This window comes from Piliocolobus tephrosceles, chromosome 13, assembly GCF_002776525.5.
Source record: "Piliocolobus tephrosceles isolate RC106 chromosome 13, ASM277652v3, whole genome shotgun sequence".
Lineage (NCBI taxonomy): Eukaryota > Metazoa > Chordata > Mammalia > Primates > Cercopithecidae > Piliocolobus > Piliocolobus tephrosceles.
Window position 1 is genome coordinate 28,891,847 of NC_045446.1, and position 13,789 is coordinate 28,905,635.

Genomic DNA, 13,789 nt, shown 5'->3' on the forward strand with positions numbered 1-13,789 from the left:
TGTTAGGTGAAATAAGCATGCACAGAACCACAAATATTGCATGTTCTTACTCATATGTGGAAGCAGTGATCCTGACCCTGTGTAGGCCTAGGCTAATATGTATGTTTGTGTCTTAGTTTTCAACAAATAAGTTTAAAAAGTAAAAAAAAAAAAAAAAAAAAAACTAATAGGAAAAAAGCATATAGAATAAAAATATAAAGAAAGAAAATATTTTTGTACAACTGTACTTGTGTTTATGTTTTGAGCTGTTGTAAAAGACTCAAAAAGTGAACACTAAAAAATTTATTGGCTGGGTGCAGTGGCTCACACCTGTAATCTCAACACTTTGGGAGGCCAAAGCAGGTGAATTGCTTGAGCCCAGCAGTTCAAAACCAGCCTGGGCCACATGATGAAACCCTGTCTCTACAAAAATAATACAAAAATTAGCCAGGCCTGGTGGCGCATGCCTGTAGTTCCAGCTACTTGGGAGGCTGAAGTGGGGGGATCGCTTGAGTTTGGGAAACGGAGGTTGCAGTGAGCTGAGATTGTGCCACTGCACTCCAGGCTGGGTGACAGAGTGAGACCCTGTCTCAAAAAAAACAAAAAAGGTTATAAAATTAAAAAGTTACAGAAAACTAAGGTTAATTTATTACTGAAGCAAATATTTTTGATAAATTGAGTGTAGGGTAAGTGTCTGGTGTTTATAAAGTCTACAGTAGTGTATAGTGAAGGCCTATGACATTCACTTACCACTCACTCACTGACTCACCCTCCAGTCCTACAAGCTCTGTTCAAGGTAAGTGCCCTATATAGCTGTTCCATTTTTTTAAAATCTTTTATACCATATTTTTTCTGTTTAGATATGTTTAGATACACCAGTACTTACCATTGTGTTACAATTGCCTATAGTATTCAGTACAGTAACATGCTATACAGGTTTGTAGCCTGCGTGTAGGTGTGTAGTAGGCTATACCACTTAGATTTGTGTTAAATACACTTTGATGTTCACACAACGATGAAATTGCTTAATGACACATGAACATATCCCTGTCGTTAAGTGATGCATAGCTGTAGATGGATTTCTTTTTTTTTTTTTTTTTTTTTTTTTTTTGAGGCGGAGTCTCGCTCTGTCGCCCGGACTGGAGTGCAGTGGCCGGATCTCAGCTCACTGCAAGCTCTGCCTCCCGGGTTCCTGCCATTCTCCTGCCTCAGCCTCCCGAGTAGCTGGGACTACAGGCGCCAGCCACCTCGCCCGGCTAGTTTTTGTATTTTTAGTAGAGACGGGGTTTCACCGTGTTATCCAGGATGGTCTCGATCTCCTGACCTCGTGATCCGCCCGTCTCAGCCTCCCAAAGTGCTGGGATTACAGGCTTGAGCCACCGCGCCCGGCCAGATGGATTTCTTTCTGTAATTTTATTTAAACCTCGCTAACCCTATGAGGTCTGTAGATTTGGTGCTAATACACCTTCATGACCACTCATTCATTCTTCTAGCATTCTAAGTTTTCCTTATCATGGTTTATGATTATCTATTTGTGGGGTCATTTGACCAATGTCTTCTCTATTGAACTGTGAGCACCATCAGGCTAGTGATGGTGTCCATTTTTTTTTCTATTGCATTCCAGCACCCCATCTCTTGCCTAGGACGTAGTCAACACTCAATAAATACTTGTAGAATGAAAGAATGAGTTCATCATTCACCCTTGCTCTAGGCATTGTGCTCAGTGGGGAAAATGAGGAACAGAGTGGTTCAAAGACTTGCTGTGGGCTAACCTTTCCTTCAAGAAGTCCCAGTATGTTAGTCCCCTGCTGATACTGTAACAAATTACCACAACTTTAGGGCCTTAAAACAGCACACATGTATTACCTTCCAGTCGTGAAGGTCAGAAGTCGAAAATGAATCTTACAAGGCTAAAATCAAAGGGTTGGCAGGGCTGCTTTCCTTCCAGATGCTCTGCAGGAGAATCTGTTTCTTTGTCTTTTCAGACTTCTAGAGGCTGCCTGCCTCTTTAGGTTGTGGTCCCACAGTCCATCTTCAAAGCACATCACTCTAACCTCCATTTCTGTCAGCAGACTTCCTTTCTGACTCTGACCCTCCTGTCTCCCTCTTACAGGGGTCCTTGTGACTACATTGGTTCCACCTGGATATTATAGCATATTCCTCCCATCTCAAAATCCTTAAATTAGTCACATCTGTAAAATCCCTTCTGCCAGGATTCCCTGTGGTCATTCCCTTAGCCTGAGATGGATCTTACCTATAAAGTAAATAATCATGACGTAAAGGGGGCAGAGGTGGGCTTGCTCATTGGAGTAGAGAGAAATGGATCTTATCTATGAAATAAAGAATAATGGAGTAAAGAGGGCTGAGGTGGGCTAGCTCGTTGGAGCAAAGAGAAATGCCAGTGAAGGTATTTTAGGGAATTAATTCCTGGGTAAAAGGGAGGCCCCTCGTATGTGACAGGCCGGAGGTGACAAGTCTGCTGCTTAGGGGGAAACAGGGAGTGGAACAAACGTTAAATGGCCTTCCATGTTGACGTACAGAATCTTGTAAGAGTTGCAAATTATTTATCCTGTTGGTGTATCCCCTCAAGTTATTAGTATTTACAAAATTCTTAGAAAACCTAGAAGAATGTAGTGCTTGCCGCAGGGTGAATAGAGGGAGGGGGTGTGAGGCATGAGCCACACCCCATGGGCATATTCGCTGTTCAGAGAGTGGAACAAACATACATCTGTACAGGGTGGGGGCTGGAGTCCAGAAATATGGACCCAAGGCAGGCCACCTGGACCTTCATGTCTAGATACCTCACTGTGGGAGGAAAGGTACCCAGCTCTGGTATCAACAAATGAGAGGCAAAGCCAGCTCTCCTGGCTCGTGGCTCCAAGCTGAACCCACTGGATGGAAATATTTGACTGCTGAAGAAAGGTTAGCTCTTGAGTTCAGGCTGAATTCATTCAACAGATATTTGTTCAGCGCCTCTGTGTGCCAGCCAGCCCTGTCCTGGCAGTGGTGAACAAGTTTGATGTGGCTCCTGTTAGCTTATGGGCATGTAAGGGAGGCAGACACTCGGCAGGTAAATGAGAACAGAAAACGATTTTAAACTGTGGTAAGGACCAGGATACTGGGGATACTGAGACAGAAATAACCACGGATGGGATGGAAGGGGTGTGCATTTCAGAGGGGAATGCCAGGGAGGACCTCTCTGAACACACGTCATTAACGTGAAGGCCTGAGGCAGAGGCCTGGGGAGAAGCAAATGTGGGATTCCAAGGTGGGCCAGAGCTTGGTGGTTTTGAGAAATGGAGAGAAGGTGGGAAACAGTAGCCAGAAAAAGCTTGACGGAGTTGGGAGACCATAGACCTCAAAGGCCTTGTGGGCTGTAGCAGAGGATTTGAGGGTTATTCCAAAAAGCAGTGGAAAGCAAGGTGACTATTTTAAGCAAGAAATTGACCTGACATGCATAAAAAACAATACCCTTGAGAAATATGGGCATTCTCTATTGTTTTTCTTTTTTTCTTTTTAAGCTATTAGTTTCTGAATGCTTAGTACATACTGGGTGCTGTGCTAAGCTGTTTATATGCGTTATTTTGTCTAGTATTTTCAACAGGCCTAAATTGGAGAAAATGTACTCATTTTACTGGATACTAAACTGAGGCTGAGAGAGTAACGTAACTTTACCAAGGCAAGCAGCAGAGGGAGATTCCAAACCCAGGTCTGTCGACTCCCATGTTTGAGCCTCTAATCGATTTGTTTTTTCTTAGTCTCCTTCCCCTACTTTTCACAATTAAAACATTGTGGTAATACATATAGATAACATAAAATGTGCCCTTTTTGGGCTGGGCGCGGTGGCTCAAGCCTGTAATCCCAGCACTTTGGGAGGCCGAGACGGGCAGATCACGAGGTCAGGAGATCGAGACCATCCTGGCTAACACGGTGAAACCCTGTCTCTATTAAAAATACAAAAAACTAGCCTGGCGAGGTGGCGGGCACCTGTAGTCCCAGCTACTGCGGAGGCTGAGGCAGGAGAATGTCATAAAACCCGGGAGGCGGAGCTTGCAGTGAGCTGAGATCAGGCCACAGCACTCCAGCCTGGGTGAAAGAGCGAGACTCCGTCTCAAAGAAAAAAAAAAAAGTGCCCTTTTTTGGTATCACAAATACCAAAATTTGAATAATTTGAATAATGGGCTATACCGCATGGATTTAACACACTACAGCATATTATTAATAATACACATCCCACAAGGAAAACTTGGCACAGGTAGGAGCTTGTGATCTAAAAAAGAACTCGTGCAGGATTCATAATCTTTGCTTCTTTCAAGCAAGCTTAGTTTTTGTCCTGTGCATATGGCCTGTGTTTATTTTCATCCCGTGGCCTTTGGGTGTGCTATTCTTTCTAACTGGATGACTTCCCTTCATTCTCTCAGCCTTTGAAAATATGATTTTTTCCCTATGTTAAAAAGAAGCTATATATATATAAAAGGAAGCTGTATTGAGTGAGAATTTTTAGATATTTTACTCGCAATGAGAAAGAAAGAAGAAAAGAAGTTGAATGTTATAATGTAATACAGTAATAAACATCAGTAGAATGACACGTTATAGTTGATCAATCACCATTTATTGAAAATTCAGAGTGGTCAACATGGTCTTAGGGTTTATGGACACACAAAAACATTTTACCTATAGGAAGATATAAATGTACAATGAGGGGAGAGAGAGCTAAGGGGTAAAGCAGAGTGCAGATAATCAGAGGAGGAATGGAAGGATAGAGAAGGCTAAGAAAATGTGCCATTTTAGCCATTTTAAGTGTGTAATTCTGTGGCATTAATTAGATTCCTGTGACTGTGCAACCGTCACCTCTATCTAGTTCACCACCCCAAACAGAAACTCTGTAACCATGAAGCAACAGCTCTCCATTCAGCTTTTCCCCAGCTCCTGGTAACTTTTAGTCTACTTTCTGTCTCTATGAATTTGCCTATTGTAGATATTGCATTGAAGTAGAATCAGACAATATTTGTCCTTTTGTGTTTGGTTTCTTTTGCTTGGCATGATTTCAACGTTCATCTACATTGTAGCACATAGCAGCTCTTCATTCCTTTTCACAGCTGAGTAATAGTCCATTGTATGCACATACCTCATTTTTTATTTTTTATATCATTTATTATTATTACTATTATTATTATTTTGAGACAAAAGTCTTGGTCTGTCCTCCAGGCTGGTGTCCAATGACACAGTCTTGGCTCACTGCAACCTCCGCCCCCTGGGTTCAAGCGATTCTCATGCCTCAGCCTCCTAAGTAGCTGGGATTACAGGTGTGCACCACCGCTCCCGGCTAAGTTTTTGTATTTTTAGTTGAGTTGAGGTTTCACCATGTTGGCTAGGCTGGTCTCGAACTCCTGGCCTCAAGTGATCTGCCTGCGTCACCTCCCAAAGTGTTGGGATTACAGGTGTGAGCCACTGCGTTCGGCCCATATGCTTCATTTCGTTTATCCATTCATCTCTTGATGGAAAATTGGGTTGTTTCCACCTTTTGGCCATTGTGAATGAACATTGGCATACAAGTATCTCTGAGTCTCTGTTTTCAATTTTTTAGATCTATACCTAGAAGTGTAATTGCTGGGCAATTCTGTTTAGCTTTCAGAGGAACTGCCAAACTGTTTTCCACAGGGGCTGCACCATTTCGCATTTCTATCAGCCATGTACAAGGGTTCCAATTTCTCTGCCTCTTTGCCAACACTTGTTTTCCATTTTTTCCCTTGGTTTGGATCATAGCCACCCCAGTAAGTGGTAGCTCATTGTGATTTTGATTTGCATTTCCCAAATGACTTGTGATGTTAAACATCTTTGCATGTGCTTCTTGGCCGTTTATATAGCTTCTTTGGAGAAATGTCTATTCAAGTCATTTGCTCATTTAAAAAACTATGTTGTTTGTCTTTTTTATGGTTGAGTTGTACGAGTTTTAGAAATATGTCCTGGATATCAAGCCTTTATCAGAAATATTTTCTGATATTTTCTCCCATTTTATGGGTGGTCTTTTCACTTATTTGATAATGTCCTTTGCTGCACAAACATTTTTAATTTCGATAAAGTCGAATTCATTTTTATTTTGTTGCTCCTGCTTTTGGTGTCCTATCTAAGAATCCACAGCCAAATCCAAGATCATGGATGGAGATTTACTCCTGTGTTTCCTTCTGCTGTTTCTTGCTTTTAACCATTAAATTCTTATCCAGATTTTAGAAGTCATTCACTTTGTCAGCAAATCATCAGAGACATGGGAAGCACAGCTAAGTCAGTCGTGGCAGTCCCCCTGAAGGGGCTCAGACAGTAGTGGTGGAAACAAATCTCAGTGGTGATTGTGCTGTGATGATGTAGCCATTCATTCCCAAACACCAATGTAAAGATCTTTTCTGGTCCACTAATGTTTGTGGAAAAATGATTTAAAAAGTCAACTTTTCATAAAACTAAATGTATTCCATTTAAATAACTGTCCCACGTTGTGCAAGTGGCTGCCTTCTGTGATACTGGCATGTTCTTATGACCTGAGGCTAAGAGTAGATGATGACACTTTCTTTAAATGGCTCAACTTGGAAAATTGAGAGTGACCAACCCTGTGTCACACTTCCTAATTTAGGGAGGAAACTATGAAATTCAAGGGTTTAGAAGCCACTGCAGATGCTAGAGTTCATTTATGCGGGCCTGCGAAGCATGCTGGTGATCCCTGCCTGGAGTTTCTTGGGAAAGGTTTGTGGGGATCTTGTCTAGATTCACTTCCTCAAATATCTGATTCATTTCAGCTGTAATTGTCATCTTTGTGCAAAATTTTTAGAAATGGAGAGTGGGGAAAATGAAGAGGAAATCAAAACTAGAAGGTCTGTTTCTTAGCCTGACATTTTTTGGGCAGCCTCTGACTGCTTATAGGCTTTGCCAGATGGTTTTTGTTTTTATTGAAGGTATATATAAAAAAAGAAAACGAGAAGGAAAAAATCCTGCACAGAAAGGGATTTTTTTTTTTCTTATGGGAAAGAACACTCAGTTGCACTTGGCGCCTGAATGAAGTTGGGCTAATGAGTTCACCATTGTGAAACAGTGAAATTCTCCCAAACATACTAATTAAGGTACTTTTTGTCTTTTCTGTTGGTTTTTGCTTTGGAGGTACTATGAAAATAGTACACTGAAAAATTGAGGGGCCGAGTTTGGAAGAAATGACATAGTCTCTACTTGGCAATCGGCCTTGCACTTGAATGACCTGGTGTGGAGACTGGTCTCCAAATTTTCTGATGGCCCACATTCCTGGGCTGCAGTGTGTAGTCATGCAGTTTAATGGCTGCCTATGGATCTGTGCAGTACACAATCTATGTAGTCATAAACAGCGGCCTGATGTATTCTAACAAAAATATAAATGAGCATAGACACCTAAGAGATGTGTGCTGGTTTATAAATTATATACATTAAGTTCTATTGTCAATCCACCTAGATTATATAATGATGAAACTTGATTTCATTTTTTAAAGATAAAAATAAAAATGAATAGCAGTTAAAACAAATTTCATCTATGCTCCCATGGGTGGTTTCAAATATTCCTTGGGGTAGGTCTCCCTACTTTGGAGACATTGGCCTGGGAAGAATTCACATGGATCTTCTTTCTCATTCAGGTAGGGCAATGCCTTTATAGGGCAAAGTTGCCTCTTAGCAGTAGAGTGCTTAAGAGTCTTACCACTCCCTGCCAGGCCCTAGCCTTACCTGCTGGTTTTCCATTTCAGAGTACACAGTCATTAATGAAGCCTGTCCTGGAGCCGAGTGGAATATCATGTGTCGGGAGTGTTGTGAATATGATCAGATTGAGTGCGTCTGCCCCGGAAAGAAGGAAGTTGTGGGTTATACCATCCCTTGCTGCAGGAATGAGGAGAATGAGTGTGACTCCTGCCTGATCCACCCAGGTGAGTGTGGAATGGGAGACTTCAGGTTGCCTTCATGTTGTTGGAGGTAATGAACAGGAATAGGCTGAACGCCTGAATTCTAGCAGGCAGCCATCAGGAGGCTGTGGTGCCATGATTATGAAAAGTGACACAATTCAGCCTATTCTAACTAAAGGCACAGCAATAAAAGGAGTCAGTACTCTTTTCAGTGTTAAACTTGTACAACTTTGAATTCATTCACTCATTCATTTAACAAGCTGACTGAGCAGCTTTATGTACCAAGTCAGGTACTAGGAATACAATGATAAAACAAAAGACACACTCCAGCCTTCCCAGAGCTTATAGCCTGGGGGGATATGGAGAACAGGCAGCTACCATACAGTGTAGTAAATGCTATGATAGAGAAGCATGGGGGACTATGGCAACATGGATGGGAATGGGGGCAGGTGGGAGGAAAGTCAGTGAAGACTTACTAGAGAAGGTGGTGAGCATGCTGATGGGAGAAGCAGACTAAACAAGGTGAGGGGGCTCGGGAGGAGAAGTCAAGCCACAGAGGATAACATGTGCCAAGGTCCTGTGGCAAGAGGAAGCATGGGGTTTTGGGAGATGCAAGTAGCAGTCTGGCAGGAGAAATGTGTATGTGATGAGAGACCTGGATAGATGGAGAGAGGGAGGGAGAAGTAGAGGGAGAGGGAGAGGGAATGAATGAATGAGAAAAGATAAAGAGACAGCAATCTGAAGGGAGGGACAGGAGCCAGATCCTGAAGTGCTTTGCAAACTGTGCTTCAAAGTTTAGGCTATATACTGAAGATATTTTGGTAACACTGGAAATCTTTTAGTAAAGAAGGGAAAGCAGACTTTTCTCTTTAGCTGTGGTATGGGAAAAGGATTGGAGGACAAGCATGACTAGAGGCAGGAGAGAAATGATGGGGACGTTAATAAAGGTACAAGCTCTATGGATGGAGAGAGGTAGAGGGATTTGGGATCTGAGAGTGGAAGTGACCACACATTGGGATCTATTGGGTAGGATAGGAGAGGGAAGGGAAGAACAGAGTCAAGTCTGATGCTCTGGTTTCTGAGCTGGACACTTGGGAAATGGTCCCAGTGATATGAATCTGTCTTTGGATGAAATGAGACCTTCTAGCAGTTACTTCTTTGTGGTGATTATTGACCTTCCAATATCTCCAACTTGATATGTACAGTCAAAATATTACATGTTAAAATCAATTGATATAGTTCCTTTCTGTTTTGTGATGTCACCTATTTGATATACAAATAGGTTTGTTGTTTTTATGTGTTTTCCATATTTGAAAACACAAGCAAATGTATATATACATATGTATTTTTCCTCTTCTTATACAAAAGATAGCATATCATAAGCATTGCTAACCATCTTGATTTTTTCTCTTATTATTTTTTGAGACAGCGTTTCACCCTGTTACCCAGGCTGGAGTGCAGTGGCTCAATCATGGCTCACTGCAGCCTCTGCCTCCCAGGCTCAGGTAATCCTCCCACCTCAGCCTCCTGAGTAGCTGAGACTACAGGCAAGTGCCACCATGCCTGAGTAATTTTTGTATTTTTTATAGCAATGGAGTTTCCCCATGTTGCCCAGACTTGTCTCGAACTCCTGTGCTCAAGCGATCTGCCTGCCTCAGCCTCCCGAAGTTCTGGGATTACAGGGATGAGCCCTGGTGCCTGGTCCTGTTTTTATCTCTTAACAATATATGCTGGAGGTCACTCTATGTCAGTATGAAACCATGTTCTTCATTTGTTTATGTGGTTGCATGTAACTGCCTTGTGTGGATTACCATAGTTTATGAACATTTGGGTTGTTTCCATCCTTTTGCTGTTAACAATACTACAATGACTACCCTTAGGCATACATCACTTAGTAGTTTTGCAGTGTATTTTCGAGGTAGATTCCTAGAAGAGGGATTGCTGAGGGATTTCGAGGTAGATTCCTAGAAGAGGGATTGCTCAGGATTGCTGAGGGATTGCTGACATATGAGGGTGCATATGTCACTTCCCAGCCTTGCTTTGCCATGTTTTCTCCATACATTTGACACTTTTTCCAGCAGTGTGTGAGTACTGTTTTCCCTGAGCCTTGCAACACGATGTGTCATTTGGATGTTTGCCAGTCTCGTAGGTGGGATTGTGGATAGTTTCAGTTTGCATTTCCATCATGATGATAGATAATGATCTTCTCTCTGCTCGTGGCAGTGGAGCAGCAGGATCAGGGTCGAGGGGCACCAATGGCAGGGATGTCAATGGTGACTTCTAGTAGCATCTGGTAGCACCAGGGTCCTCACTGGGTCAGTGTGGTTTCCTGTAGTTCTAAGTTGTATAGCTCTGCATTTGGTCCCCTGGCCCATCTAGCAACTTTGTGAACTATCTAATGTCTTTTTTTCCTTTTTAATTGATACATAATATTTGTACACGTTTTTGGGGTACATGTAATATCTTGTTACTTGCATAGAATGTGTAATAATCAAGTCAGAGTATTTAGGGTATCCATCACCCTGGGTATTTATTATTTCTGTATTTAGTGTCTTTTTAGCATAGCCTTGTTCATCTTAATCACCAGGCTGGTGTCTGTGGCTTACATCTAAGCACTCTGATGTGACTCTGCTAAGAAAGAGAGTTGGCCTGGGCTGCTGATAGGATTTGGCTCTGTGTCCCCACCCAAATCCCATCTTGAATTGTAATAATCCCCACAGGTTGTGGAAGGGATCTGGTGGGTGGTAATTGAATCATGGGGGCAGGTCTTTCCCATGCTGTTCTCATGATAGTGAATACGTTTCATGAGATCTGATGGTTCTATAAGTGGGAGTTCCCCTGCACATGCTCTCTTGCCTGCCACCATGTAAGACATGACTTTGCTCCTCATTTGCCTTCCACCATGATTGTGAGGCCTCCCCAGCCATGTGGAACTGTGAGTCAATTAAACCTCTTTCCTTTATAAATTAACCAGTCGCAGGTGTGTCTTTATTAGCAGTGTGAGAACAGACTAAGACAGCTGCTGGGGGCAGACTCAGTCCATTTGCCTCCTCAGCAGTGATGAGATAGGGAGTTAAAGAGGGGGAATTGGCGTGTAAGTAAAGATAGTCTTTGGAAGGTCCTGCAGGGACCCAGTTATGGGTCACATGACTACTGGAATTTGACAAATCATACAGTCATATCTCAATATCCACGAGGGACTGTTTCCACAACCCCTGCAGATACCAAAATCCATAGATGCTCACGTCCCTCAGTTGGCCCTGTGGAACTCCAGGGCTCTGTATCCTGTGAGTATTGTGTTTTTTAGACATGGTTGGTTGAGTCCATGCATGTCAAAGCTGTGAATACGGAAGGCCAGCTGTATTAGCAACTCATCTTCTCTGATAGAAGGGGACACTGGAAGAAGGGAAGCAAAATCAGGATAGTGTGGAAAGACAGAGCTATGAGTCTCTCTCCTACAGTAACCACACGTATATGCACTACAGCCCAAGGAAAACCTAATTTCAGCTGAAAGCAAAGAAGCATACTATCAGCTCGAGGAAATGCTGTTTATCTTAAGAAATTCAGAAGCTTAGATTAGCCATTCCTTCTTCCTTCCTATATTCACTCAAATATTTATTGAACACTTACTATGTGCAAGCCACTGTATGGTGCTGTGGATACAATGTTGGATAAGATATAGTCCTTGACTTAAGTCTATTATAGGAAAGCAGATAATAGGCTGTAAAAATTGAGCATGCTATATGCAGTGGCAGGGATAAGAGTTCATATTTTATATTATAGATACTATGTGCAGGCACTTTACTTGTGATAATTTAATTAAAAATTAGAACAGTCTGAAGAGGTAGATACGATGTCCAATCCCAGGGTTAGGCCATTCTCACATTGCTATAAAGAAATACCTGAGACTGGATAATTGATAAGAAAAGAAGTTTAATTGGCTTACGGTTCTGCAGGCTGTACAGAAAGGATGGTGGCATCTGTTTCTGGGGAGGCCTCAGGCAGCTTTTACTCATCGAGGAAGGTAAAGCATGAGTGAAAGTAGGAGCACAAGAGAAGGGGGAGGTGCCACACAGTTTTAAACAACCAGATCTCAAGAGAACTCATCACTATCACAAGGACAGTACCAAGGGGATGGTACTAAACCATTCATGAGAAATCCACTCCCATGGGCCAGGCGCAGTGGCTCACGCCTGTAATCTCAGCACTTTGGGATGCCAATGTGGGTGGATCATGAGGTCAAGAGATTGAGACCATCCTGGCCAAAATGATGAAACCTCGTCTTTACTAAAAATACATAAATTAGCTGGCCATGGTGCCACACACCTGTAGTTCCAGCTACTCGGGGGGTTGAGGCAGGAGAATCACTTGAAGCTGGGAGGTGGAGGTTGCAGTGAGCTAAGATTGCGCCACTGCACTCCAGCCTGGGTGACAAAGCGAGACTCCATCTAAAAAAAAAGAAACACACACACACACACACACTCCCATGATCCAATCACCTCCCACCAGGCCGCACCTCCAACGTTAGGGATTACATTTCAACATGAGCTTTGGGTGAGGACACAGATCCAAATCCTAACACCCAACTGGACAAATGAGGACACTGAGTCACAGAAAGCTTAACCAGTTTGCCCAAGGACACACAGCTGCACAATGGCAGAGCCAGAACTTAGTTCTCTGTTTTGCTAAGTGGGATTGAATCATTTGTACTTTTTCTCACGACCTCCGACTCCCTCAAGAGACCACGTTTCTAAACTGGTCCTTGTTGCAGAATCACGCAGACCCCTCTGGTGTGGCCTGTTGGTTGAGGGGAGCCCGACACATTCCAGGGTGGGCCTGTTGTTAGACAGGAGAGTTGTTTCCAATGTCATACTTTCATTACAGAAGTATATGACATAGAAGAGTAATAGCACAGGAAGATATTTACTATCTATTATGAAATTCAAAAGTAAGTTACAAAAACAATGTACCACAAGTCATATAAGTCTAATTTTAAAAATGTATGTGTTTATAGGCAGAGAAAGACTGTTAGCAATAGTTTGGGTGATGGGGTTTTAGATATTTTTTATTTAATTCTTTTTGCTGGTCTAAATTTTCTAAAACTTCCACAATAAACATGTAATGCATTTATACAAAAGACTCTATATTGATAGATTCTTCCCTTTCCTGCAGGCAGTGTCGTGTTACTTTAAAACACCAGCCACTACCTGGGATACTCGTTGAGACCGCCCTTCTAAACTCTCCAGTCTGAATTCTGGCACCTCTAGCAGTTTCCTTGAGATGAGAGGTTCTTCCTCTGGGCTCTGACACCTTTCTCGGCCCAGATGCTCGTAGTTGAGACAGGACCCTGAGAAGGTGCAGTTGTGCTCCCATGCAGCTGATTAGAATCCGCAAGTGCTTTGGCCTAACACTCCTTTTCTTGGGAATGTTTCAGGTTGTACCATCTTTGAAAACTGCAAGAGCTGCCGAAATGGCTCATGGGGGGGTACCTTGGATGACTTCTATGTGAAGGGGTTCTACTGCGCCGAGTGCCGAGCAGGCTGGTACGGAGGAGACTGCATGCGTAAGTAGACCTTGACCTAGCTCTATCTCTAGTGCACATTGTCTTAAAGTCTTAGCTTACAATGGACCAAGATTTATCTCCTTGGAATCTGAGTTTTGGAAAGCCTGCAGCCAGAGGGCTTTCTAGATAAAACTATAAAAACAAAGATGGGTTTCCATCTGCAAGGTGTGGATTGTGAACATTTGTTTGAATTCTTGGCCACAGGAGGTTTATGTCTACTCTTCAATCTCCTCTTTCTTTCTTTCTTTCTTTCCTTTCTTCCTTCCTTTCTTCCTTCCTTTCTTCCTTCCTTTCTTCCTTCCTTTCTTCCTTCCTTTCTTCCTTCCTTCCTTTCTTCCTT

General features: G+C 42.6%; 1 protein-coding gene across 4 annotated transcripts in view; it reads left to right on the forward strand.

Moving 5' to 3' along the window:
- PAMR1 (peptidase domain containing associated with muscle regeneration 1) overlaps positions 1-13,789 on the forward strand; it is a 104,826-nt gene that overhangs the window by 30,789 nt on the left and 60,248 nt on the right. For all 4 annotated transcript variants that reach the window (XM_023185541.2, XM_023185540.2, XM_023185542.2 and 1 more), the window contains 2 exons: positions 7,734-7,910; positions 13,321-13,449. In XM_023185541.2, coding sequence (XP_023041309.1) covers positions 7,781-7,910; positions 13,321-13,449 — 259 coding nt within the window. In that variant the 5' untranslated portion in view covers positions 7,734-7,780. The remainder of the gene's footprint in view (positions 1-7,733; positions 7,911-13,320; positions 13,450-13,789) is intronic.